General features: G+C 38.5%; 1 protein-coding gene across 1 annotated transcript; it reads left to right on the top strand.

The window, feature by feature from the left end:
* Positions 1-3,636: 3,636 nt before the first annotated feature.
* Positions 3,637-11,756, top strand: acta2 (actin alpha 2, smooth muscle). Its single transcript, XM_073866795.1, has 9 exons — positions 3,637-3,795; positions 5,631-5,800; positions 7,866-7,996; positions 8,568-8,678; positions 9,762-9,846; positions 9,925-10,085; positions 10,665-10,857; positions 10,945-11,124; positions 11,219-11,756. Exons 2-9 carry the CDS (start codon positions 5,674-5,676, stop codon positions 11,362-11,364), a joined length of 1,134 nt encoding a protein of 377 aa, XP_073722896.1. The 5' UTR covers positions 3,637-3,795; positions 5,631-5,673; the 3' UTR covers positions 11,365-11,756.
* Positions 11,757-12,269: the final 513 nt, after the last annotated feature.

Genomic DNA, 12,269 nt, shown 5'->3' on the forward strand with positions numbered 1-12,269 from the left:
AGGGCCTTTCCCTTGTGCAAACAAAGACATAAATGTTTTAATGCACCACAAGTTGTATTTCTCCAGAGCATAACTTGTTTTGTGTTATTTCCCAGCCAGACCACACCTTCAGCGGGGTCATTTCTTTCCTTACATGCCTCTAAGTGCATCGGCCTGCCAATACTCTCCTTATTTACAGAACAGTTCCTTTTTTGGTCTGATAAGGCCGCGCATACTACAAAAGGGGAAGGGAAAGCCGAGCTCTATCCTTCAGCTGAGCAAAAAAAAAAAAAAAAACGACCAGATCTGTTTACTGGGGAATAATACAGACTGAGGTTTTCCTAGTCCGGAAGGTAAAAAATATATATATAAAATATTTAACCCTACTTAAGGTGAACCGGTGCAACTGGTAGGGTGTGTGTGCGTGTGTTGCATCACAACCCGCCTTTCATTAAAGACTAATTGTGATCGTTCCACACATTTGTCTCGATGTGTCATAATTAAACAGAAGCATACCATGAATTGCTTTAATACTGGGCTAAAACTGTACTGTAGGATGTGGACAGATATATCTAAATATATTGAAACTGCGGTACAGTAGCAGTTAGTTCCTTTGAAGTTGATATCATACAGTGAAACTCAACTCTTGTTTCCTCTCGGATTATGTAACGCCGAAGAGGATACTGTATGTGGCCCTGTCAGGCTAAAGTCTCATAATCTTTCCTCACAATATTCATAATATTTTCTCACATTATAATTTTATGTAGCAGTAAATCACAAAGTTATGACTAGCTGGGTTTTCACAGGCAGGGTCTTTTATTATCATTGTTAAGTTCGCATGTAATGGTCAGAACACAATGACATGCCCGTCTTCAGTTGAAATATATGTTGAAAATGCACATTTAAAATTGGGCTTTTATTATATTCAGAGAGGAAACAAACAGATTTAATCACTCATTAATAATAGTGATAGCTCCACCACTGTTAAAATAACAGTATGACCATTTGGAAAATGGACCACATTTAGGTGTCATTTGTCTATGTATCCAACGCACCATAAATTGCATTCTTTTCTCATTTGACAATGATGTTAGAGACATTAGCTGCATCCGAAACTGCCTACTTCCATACTATATAGTAGGCGAAAAGCAGTAGGCGAGGCGAGTAGTATGTCCGAATACGTAGTATTTCAAAAATAGTATGCGAAAAGTACCCGGATGACCTACTACTTCTGGTTAGATTTTGAAGCGTGCATACGATGGACACTTCACTATCCCATGATGCCACAGGAGCGGAGTTATGCAACGAAGAAAGGCCCTGTCCCAAATAGGGATGCTTAACGATTAATCGCGATTAATCTATAGCAGAATAAAAGTTTTTGTTTACATCATATGTGTGTGAACTGTGTATAATAACTTTGTATAAATATATGCACACAACTGCATGTATATATTTAAGAAATGTTTACATGTGTATATACATTTGTATATTTATGTATAATCTATTTTATATATAAAAATAAATACTTAATATATAAATACTTTTTTTTCTTAAAATTATACATGAATGTGTGCATATTTATTTATTATACACAGTTTACACATATATATGATGTAAACAAAAACTCTTATTCTGCTATAGATTAATCGCGATTAATCGTTAAGCATCCCTAGTCCCAAATGGCGTACTTCATGTGGACTTTCGGTCTCGTGGCCTTAAATAACGCATTGCTCGCAAAGTCTACGAGTCCGTAGGGTGTCCCATCTGTCATTTTTATGCTCCTAAGTGTGCTCATCAGCGCTCCCTTTGCACCTTTGATGCGATCTTCAGCTGAGCCGGCATGCAGCAGGCTTCGTGCACTTTACCAACCCAGAAGTCCTTGCGAAAGAGCAATCAGACGACGGATGGGAGGAGTTCACAATGATGGGCAACTTCTCTTCCTGAGGAGGTCCACAAGTCTGGAGTGTGCCATTTGCGACAGGGCCAAAAAAGGCGAAAGCAGCGATGTGGCCGTTGTCGCGCTGGTATAACATGACATGATGATGATGTATGTCACATGATGTATCAACATGGTGGATGTAGTACGTCCGAATCGCATTCATACTACCAGGATTCATATTATACAGTACCTACTGTTTAAACGGTCAGTAAGTAATCTCATTCAGTACCTACTGAACAGTATGCGGTTTCAGATGCAGCCATTGGGAATGTAAAGAGGTTTAATATGACAATTTTTACCTTAAAATAACATTTCCAAAAAAGTTTCAGTCGTTCATCCACTCGAAACAGGGTGAGCGGCACTTTTACATCCGCTTTGCAGCCCTCTATCGGCTAAAACCGCACTAAAGAAGTTTCCAACCGTCGGGTCGCGGTCCTGTAGTTCAATTGAAAAATACAAAAACTTGCTTTACGGCAGACATACAATCCAATCAGAGCCAGCTTTGCTGCAGTAGGCTAAATTATTGGTAATGGACAATTCCGCTTCCAACCTGCAGGGGGAGCAAAGAGCAAAAACTCTTTAGTGTTGCTTTAAACAAAATATATCTCTTGACAGTGAACTTTCAGCTTTATCATTTTACATGTATTATTTACGCTCTAACAGTAACATTACACGCCAACTAAAGTTTGAAAAATGGGATTAGGAAGAACGTGACCTTTAACACAGATGTTATTTGTGTTCTGTCTTTGATACGGATTAATTGTTAATATGACAACAGACCTACACCAGTATTGTGTAATGACCCATAAGATTTCTTTACAAAGATTATTTTAGTCTGTTTGGTCCTGGATATGACTGGATCATATACAGATTTCAGTGTCTTTGTGTTCAACAAAACACGGACATTTATAAAGGTTTGTAACAACCTGAGGGTAAATGATGACAGAATTTTCATTTTAGGTGAACTGTCCCTTTAAAACATTTATTACATAATAACACACTCAAAAAAAAAAAAAAAATGCTGGATTGTTTTTCAACCCTGAAATGCTGGGTCAAAAAATTAAACAACTTTTAACCTACAGTATGTTGGGTTGTTTCAACCAAAAAATGTTTGGTTGTTTTAACCCACTGTTGGTCAAAAACAACACTTTCTTGGTTAATGTAACCCAATGCCTGGGTTTGTCCATTTTTGACCCAATGCTGGATTTAAAATAACCTAGCACGTCTTGGTGTTATCCAAATTCTATGCTATTTTGAATATTGTATGCAGGTCATGTAGGGCTATTCAAACATATATTCAAATTGAGGGGACGTGGATTTTGAATGTTTTAGTTTATAATTATGATTGCCATGATTTTTTCAGTTATTCTGTGGCAGAAATTGATCCTTTAAATGTCTAAATGTGGTGACAACTGTTGCATTAACCACCATCCAGTCAAAACTGAACCTTGTGAAACACAAAAAGCTGCTCTTTTACATGCAACATGAAACATTTATTCAGTTTTTGATTCACCTATTTTGTAGGTGGATGACACCCCTTGTTTTAATATAGCAAGGCCTAACTGTATGTTTATCTTCCTGCGTGGTGTGATCCCCAAATTTTCAGAAGAAAAAAGGAAAATGGCCATTGGAATGCCCTGTGATGAGGTAGGCAACCGCCCTGCAGACGCCCGGATTGGAGTGTTTCTCTCCCAGTCATCCCTATAAGGCTTTAGTGGAGTAAAGCTACGGATCTGAGTGCAGCCCAGGCTCCTTGTTTGGGATGTAGGAGGGTGTGGTGAGCAAGGATGGGAGCTACATAAGAACATCACAAACCAGTGAACAGCACACCATCACCAAGTGGCTAAATCCCCCCCGCCCCGGCCAGCACTGTCAGGGTAAGTGTCATCCAATATGTCTCAGATTATTGACAGCAAGTATTATACAATGCAATCTTTCCCATACTGCAGTAAGGTTGAGAGTTTAGTATGATTTAAGTATGGTGTGTGGGGTAAAATGGTAAGGCACAGGTGCATGCTGGTTTTGATATGTTTTGTAGATAGGGTCTGCATGTTTTTGAGTCAGGAAAAATTACTGTAATCTTTAACACTAAAAACCAAAGTTTCAGCATTACTGTAAACATTTGTGAATTTACATAATGTAAAACCATGCCTTAGGTTATTAGTAATGAAATCAAACTTTGATGCTTCTAATCTCATACTCATCTCGGATTTCACAGGCAGTGTCACATTTGATGTTTATGTGTAACTACTGTAGTATGCATGTATAGTACTGTATAAAGTTGTCTATGCTCTTTATATTGCTATCAAGCATGTGATTTTATGATGATGATGAAAGTTATCCCAAGAGTCTCTCTGAAGGCCGTTGTGTGTTTTAATATACAATGCAGGTGAAAGCTAAGAACACAGCAAGGCTGTGAATGACCATCTGATTTGTGTGGTTTATGACTAAATATGGTTCTTCTGGACCAGGGACCAATCCTCTCATTCCTCTCACTTTTTTATAAACTGTTGTAGACAGGACAGAGGGAGGGTGAGCTTGTGAAGTCCAAAGACTGACATGCCTCCCCATCATTTCCAAATTAGGAAGTTTTCCCATGGTGCAATGTTCACACAGTAGAGACAGCAGGACACTGGAAGATGACCTTTAGAAAAGACATCTTTTCAATATCAAGGGATTTATGTTTTATTCTAAATCTTAACAAGATAAATTTTTTAAATTATTGCATTTGAATTTGGAGATTCCAAAGGTCAGCAAAGGTTAAAATTAAGTTTTAAATCAAGTTCACTAACTGCACAAAAGGAAATAAACAGGTGAATATTAGGTACAACCTCATGAATGGACTTTCCAGATTCATAATGTACTTTTCACATTCATGTTTCTACGTAGTAGGGTGTGGTGCAGTAAATGCTTGCATCTCAAATACTTTGCACAGCATCACAACAATTCAATTCAATTTTATTTATATAGCGCATTTCACAATTTGGTAATTGTATCAAAGCAGCTTTACATAATAGATGCAGTGAAAAGCACAGAAAATCGACAGATAGCACAACATAATACACGATAGGACAAGCAGCTAAATTTGCTGTGGCTTTAAATCAACATTATAAGCGAACGTATTACTAATGTGACGTATAGAAGTTAAGCCCAAGAAGGCTGCCATCCCGGGTTGAAAAACCCCCTAGGAGAAAAAAACCCCGGATTTTTAGCCGGGGAAGGAAAAAAAGTCCTAGGAGGAAAAAACCCTTGGGAAATATATATATATATATATATATATATATATATATATATATATATATATATATATATATATATATATATATATATATATATATATACACATTGAAACGGATAAGGAGATAAAGCGCATAGCATATTAAGCGGGTTCTGCCGGTGGTCATTGGTCAGGCATCGGCTGGACATCACGTTGAAGAACAGCCAGTAGATCAGAGGTGTGCTGACTTTCACATTTACCGGAACTGGATCTGTTTGTCTCATTGTCCTCGGGATCGAGGACGAGACAGGGAGAGAGAAACAAAATCTTATTAGCGTAGGGGCCCATGCTTACACAAACACTTAAAGGTATTATTATTGTACAGTATTTATGTTTTTAATGTTTCTGGTTTATCAGATGCAGATGCTTTCTACAGACTGCTGCAAATCTGACCGAATGTGAAAAATTGAATATTGTCTAATGATGTGTTTGCAGTGATTGTCTCCTGTTGGAGTAAGGAAGGACATCCGAGTTGAAAATGTGTGACGACGAAGAAAGCACCGCCCTCGTGTGTGACAATGGATCAGGTCTGTGTAAGGCAGGCTTCGCCGGGGATGATGCTCCCAGAGCGGTGTTCCCCTCTATAGTGGGACGACCCAGACACCAGGGAGCATCGCTCGACCACTCCAATCACTCGAAGCAAACAACAATGATATTTCACAAAAATAAATGTTGCAAAAATGTACATTTAGGTAGTAATAAAGCATTTCTTCTCAACCAGAGGACCTTAAAGCGATACTCCAGCCAAATATTTTAAAATTACCCCATAATGCACTCACCCCCCTCAAGCAATCCGAGATGCATGTGTCCATCATCTTTCAAACTAACACAATAGGAGTTATTTTAGTAAATGTCCTTGCTCTTTTAACTATCTTTCGGTAACGACGCCATCTTGTACTAACACGATTCACAAGAGAGTTTTTAGCGTAGTGAGTGCTCATTGCCAGCCAGGGTACATTGAGTAGCCTAGTGTCTCCTGTCAATCACGTGAGTTCAAAATGGCGTTGTCACCGGCATCGTATCCCTTTAAGATGACATAAAAATATTTCAAATAAGACATGGCAAGCATTAAAATAAGCTAAAACAACAAAAATAGGTTACACTTAGTGTTTGTTTGTTTTTGCTTTACAAACTGTCAGAAAAAAAGATCCCTAGCTGTCACCTTTTCAAAAATTACACCTTTGCACCTAAAGATTTCATATTAGTACCTTTAAGGTACATACTATTAACATTAAATGTAATGTTAAATGTAGCCATTATCTGTACTTAAATGGGACATATCATTAAAATCTGACTTTTTTCATGTTCAAGTGCTATAATTGTGTCCCCAATGCTTCTATCAACCTAGAAAACGTGAAAAAGAACAACCTAGTAACATTATTTTGGTAAGCCATTTTGTGCGTGCATGTGAAAAATTAGGTCGTTCAGATTTGGCCTGTTTTGTGAGGTAGGTAGCAAGGCGAATTACAATAGTACCACCCCTTAATCTGCACTATCCAACCAGGGCACTGCCATTTAGTGCAGAGAGAAAGAAAGAGAGAAAAATAATTGACAGCACAATTAAGTTTTAATTGCAACAAAGCACCATTGCCATAAAGACCCAACACCCAAAAACGGCACACTTTTGCTCAGGCCTACAAAGTGACAATTTTAACACGCTATAGTAAATTATCTATGGGGTATTTTGAGCTAAAACTTTACATACGCACTCTGGGGACACCAAATAGCTGTTTTACATCTTTAAAAAAATCTCATTATATGACCCCTTTAAATTGTACATATTAGGACCTTTTAAAGGGTACTGTCCCAGTGACTTCCCATGACCATTTTTTCTGACAGTGTAGAGTAGAAATTGTGAGAAGGGTGACCTTTAAGGTTGTTTTCACATATAGTTCATTTTAATAGAACCAAACCCAGTTCATTTAAAGTGAACCAGAAAGAGAACAAGCCGAATATGACCTCAGTCCTTTTGGTGTTCACAATATAGTGGACTCAAAAGAGGACCCAGTTCTTGTGATCTCAGACCCTTTCTTGTTCACATCACAACTTCATAAAAACTCAGACCCCAGCTTTCTGTGCAGCAGTTGATTTTGATACAACGACACGCAAAATGGGCCGTGACCTCATTGATTTTACATCTCAAAAAGAAAACGAACCAAAAAAGAACCCAAAAGGGTCCTTTGGTTCCTTTTAGGGGGGTCTGAGATCACTTGGTTTGTTCACATATACACCCTGAACTGCTCTAAGAGCGTTTGGAGGGCTCAAACGAACTACGTGTGAAAACAGCCTAAAACTGTTTGTGGACGATGAAGTCAAAATAGTCCAGTGTAGAGTTTACATAGCCCAATTTATATTTTACATATACACATTTGGCAGACCCAAAGCAATTTACAGTGCATGCAAGATATACATCTTGTGTGTTCCCTGCTAATCAAACCTACAACCTGTGCACTGCAAACACAATCTTCTACCAAACAAACTACTTACAAGAACACATATTTGCCTTTCAAATTATGTCTTTAATCTCTTATCTTGATCTGACTCATGATATACAATGGAAACTGGACGGCTTCCCGGAGGTTGAGCTCGCCAAAAAGATTAGGATGCAATTTACGGGAAGCGAGGTTGTGGATAGGAAAGTCTTTTGACTGTGTTAATAACTCTGTCTTTAGGGAGTGATGGTGGGAATGGGGCAGAAAGACAGTTACGTCGGTGATGAGGCGCAAAGCAAAAGGGGAATCCTGACCCTCAAGTACCCCATAGAGCACGGCATCATCACAAACTGGGACGACATGGAAAAGGTATGAAGATCCTATCAACCAAGCCAACAGATAACAAACACAAGATACGGCCAAATGCGGGAGAATTCCAAACAGTTCACTTAAATGACCCACAATGGTCTTTTATTACGTATTATCCAAAGTTATACCAAATGTTTGAATACTGGCAGATAGCCTACTACTTTTCGGCACAAAGGAAATTAAAACAGCATTTCCTTTTAAAACGCCCTCAGGATCTTTGTGTAAGATACACCTGCAATAGTTTCATCATGTGCAATCTTTACACCTACATCCATCACAAATACTTTTCCGGATAAATCCGAACCGTGTTGATGATTCACACCTGAATGCAACACTCATATCAGGAATTTCAAGCCTTGTGGTGTCATCATTCAACAGATGCACGTAGCAGAAGGTGTTATTTTCTCTCAGCCGGCCCACACGAGACTTCATTGTATTTGTTTGTTTAACATGCAATTATGAGCATCAGCTTTCACCCTCCACAAAAGAGCGCAAAACTTTTCATCCGATTATCTATTACACAAATACACCTTTTGCCATAACCAAAGTTTGTTTGATTTGTTTTTGACAGATCTGGCATCATTCATTCTACAACGAGCTTCGTGTGGCTCCAGAGGAGCATCCGACATTGCTGACAGAGGCTCCTCTTAACCCAAAAGCCAACAGGGAGAAGATGACCCAGGTTGGAAACAGAACTTAAATGTCCTATTTCTTTAGTGTTTATTTGAGTGACCATAAAACAGGAAGACATTTCCTCTTTCCGATTGAAAGCAGAAGTACGAGGGATTTCTGAAGACATGTGTCTCATTTTAAATAGCCAAGAGCCTTTAGTTTACTTACTAGCCATACACGTGATGTGATAATGAGAAGTATAGACATACAGACAGCATTTACCTTGAAAAATAAAGTAAAAATAAGTTTCTGTATCAGCTGCACTGTAAAAAAATTGATTTGTTGGTTCAACTTATTAAAGTAAGTTACCTGGTTGCCTTCAAAATATTAGTTAAAGGTGTAGTGTGTACATTTTTAACGGCGTCTCGTGGTGAGGTTGCGAATTGCAACCAACGGCTCAGTCCACTGCTCACCCCTCGCTTTTAAAACACATAGAGAAGCTACGGTAGCTGCCACCGGACAAACATGTCATCGTCGGAGACAACTCAGTAAAAAAATTGTCCGTTAAGGGCTTCTGTAGAAAAATGGCGGCACAAAATGGCGACTTCCATGTAAGGGGACCCTCAGTAGATAAAAAGGTCTCGTGCTAAGGAAATAAACACATAACGGTTCATTATACACCCCTGATAATATAGTTTGTATATTATTTTGCATTTCTGTCAAGAGATCCTTCTAAAAATTACACACTGCACCTTTAACTAAAAAAAGTCAGCTAATATTTTTACAATGTGTAGTTTACATAACATACAGGTGACCTCAAAGCTACTATAGATATGACCTAAATCTTATAAAACATCAATTCTGATTTTATGAGATCTTGTAGACAGGGTACTTACTAGAAACACACCTACAAAGTATTTTTTACATAAAATGCTGTGTTGTTTTAACTGGGTCAAATATGGACATTTAGGTTTATTTAACCCAACGATTGGGTTTGACACAAACATGAATTAAAACCACCCAGCATTGTTTAAAGTGCATTTCACTTCATATCATCTTTATATGTAAGCAAAATGCATATGCATATGATGATGTGAGTGTACATTTCGATCGTAAAACTGAAATAGCTGGTTGATTCTGTCCAACTTTGCAGATCATGTTTGAGACCTTCAATGTTCCAGCCATGTATGTAGCTATTCAAGCGGTGCTGTCCCTCTACGCTTCTGGTCGCACAACAGGTTAGTAAACCCATTAAACAAACCATGCTTTTGACATAAACCCCTACCCATCAATAACATATTCTACGTCTCGGACAGGCATTGTTCTCGACTCTGGTGATGGTGTCACCCACAACGTGCCCATTTACGAGGGCTACGCTCTTCCCCACGCCATCATGCGTTTGGATTTGGCCGGCCGTGATCTCACCGACTACCTCATGAAGATCCTAACTGAACGAGGCTACTCATTCGTCACCACTGCTGAGTTTGGAGATGAATCGGACGTATAGATCCGGCATGTCTGGCACGTAATAGTGAGATAGATACCAGACACAAATCTTAAAAAAAAAACTCAAAGACACAATCTTTACTCTTTGGCAAAAATAAAAATAAAACTTTTCTTTACATTACTGGCAGATACAAATAATCACAAACTGGACCCTAGCTGTCACTGGTCCAAATATGTATCATTTAGGTATATACATATGCATATCTGAGTTACTAATATGAACTCTTTTTCATATAAATAAGTGCTAAGATGACAAATAGGTGCAGTTAGTGTATGCACTGTATAAACTAATCTTTATTACTATTTTTGACTTGTGTTCCAATACAAATGATCTATTCATCATCCTTAAAATGAGATTACAACAAAAAAGTGGCTTCTCAAATATATTTTAAGCATGCAGAGATCATGTGTCTGATTTCCATGGAAAGGCAAACTGATCAAATGTATATCTGGAATGCAGAGATTTTGAAAAACAAGATCAAAATACTGATTTAACTTTTTTATTTAGTCTAGTCTTAGTTTATTTATCTGTATCTATCTACCCTTTATAGCTGAAAGAGAAATTGTCCGTGATATCAAGGAGAAGTTGTGCTACGTCGCACTGGACTTTGAGAACGAGATGGCCACCGCTGCCTCTTCCTCTTCCCTGGAGAAGAGCTACGAACTTCCTGACGGACAGGTGATCACAATTGGCAACGAGAGGTTTCGTTGCCCTGAGACGCTCTTCCAGCCATCCTTTATCGGTGAGGAATCCGTCATCTGTTATCTTTCAAATGATGGATTTGTAGTTTATAGTACCTGCATGCTCACTGTTCTGCTTTCCACCTTAGGAATGGAGTCTGCTGGCATCCATGAGACCACCTATAACAGCATCATGAAATGCGACATTGACATCCGTAAGGACCTTTATGCCAACAACGTGCTGTCTGGTGGTACCACCATGTACCCCGGTATTGCTGACAGAATGCAGAAGGAGATCACTGCTTTGGCACCCAGTACCATGAAGATCAAGATCAATAAACTAAAATGCACTTACTGGGACTTCATTAACATTCTTGCTTCATATATTAATCACTCTTCATCAATCCTTTTTTGCATGTATTCAGATCATTGCCCCACCCGAGCGCAAGTACTCCGTATGGATCGGCGGTTCCATCCTGGCGTCCCTTTCCACCTTCCAGCAGATGTGGATAAGCAAGCAAGAGTACGACGAGGCCGGGCCATCCATTGTGCATCGCAAGTGCTTTTAAGCGGCACCTCTGACCCCTTCTGGTTCCCTAATTCTGCTATTGCTTCATAGCCTGTAAACTGTGAACGTACCTTTTACTTCCCCCTATTGTATTGTCTTTGCACTGCCCACATCTGTTTGAATGTTCAGATTTTATGGTGTCCTCATGATATAGTGTTATTTCCGATGGGTCAGAAAGCTTAATGCGCTGTCATAATGAAAGATTGGGGTGATGTAGCAAGACTCCAGAGATGAGTGGATCTTGAAGAAGTTTTACAATGGAGGAACAAAGCTTATTTAACCTCAAGTGTTAAAAAAATCTTGAGGTAACACTGCTGTGGGCTTTCAGGCAGTCTGTATGGATTTCGTATCATATGATAATGCCATGAAGGAATAAAGCTCTGCAATAATAAACAGCGTTCGAATCATTTCATTTTGGTCAATGGCACAGACTGAGCTGCTTTGAATTTGCTTTTGCACTTTGTTTTATAGCACATGCACTAAGCCCTTACAGTGTAATTACCTTACAAAAAACTGGTCAATCCATGTAATTAATGTGGGTTAGGATTAGGGTTAGGTTAAGGACTGGTATAGTTACACAATGAGTACTGTAGTATGGAATTGGACTGTAAAATAAAGGGCTACCAAAATAACAACTGAAACTAAATATGTAGAAAGGGATAATCCAGCCAAATATAAAAATTTCCCCATGGTTTACTCACCCCAAAGCAATCCGAGATACATGTCTATCATCTTTCAGACAAACACATTTGGAGTTATTTTAGTAAAAAGCTTTATAATTCAGTGATTCTTGGGAATTTGGATAAAACAGGTTTAAATTTTGAAAAAAAAGTTAAATTACAAAATCTGAAGTTATATCATTATAGACCAAGGTCTTGGCTGTTCAGAAATTTACTGGTGCAACGT

This window comes from Misgurnus anguillicaudatus, chromosome 4 (genome assembly GCF_027580225.2).
Source record: "Misgurnus anguillicaudatus chromosome 4, ASM2758022v2, whole genome shotgun sequence".
NCBI lineage: Eukaryota > Metazoa > Chordata > Actinopteri > Cypriniformes > Cobitidae > Misgurnus > Misgurnus anguillicaudatus.

Excerpts from the sequence above, each read along its gene's own strand:
- acta2 (XM_073866795.1), top strand. The coding sequence starts at position 5,674 with ATGTGTGACGACGAAGAAAGCACCGCCCTCGTGTGTGACAATGGATCA. Across the intron at positions 8,679-9,761 it reads ACAGGGAGAAGATGACCCAG|ATCATGTTTGAGACCTTCAA; the intron begins GTTGGAAACAGA and ends CCAACTTTGCAG. Across the intron at positions 10,858-10,944 it reads CTTCCAGCCATCCTTTATCG|GAATGGAGTCTGCTGGCATC; the intron begins GTGAGGAATCCG and ends TTTCCACCTTAG.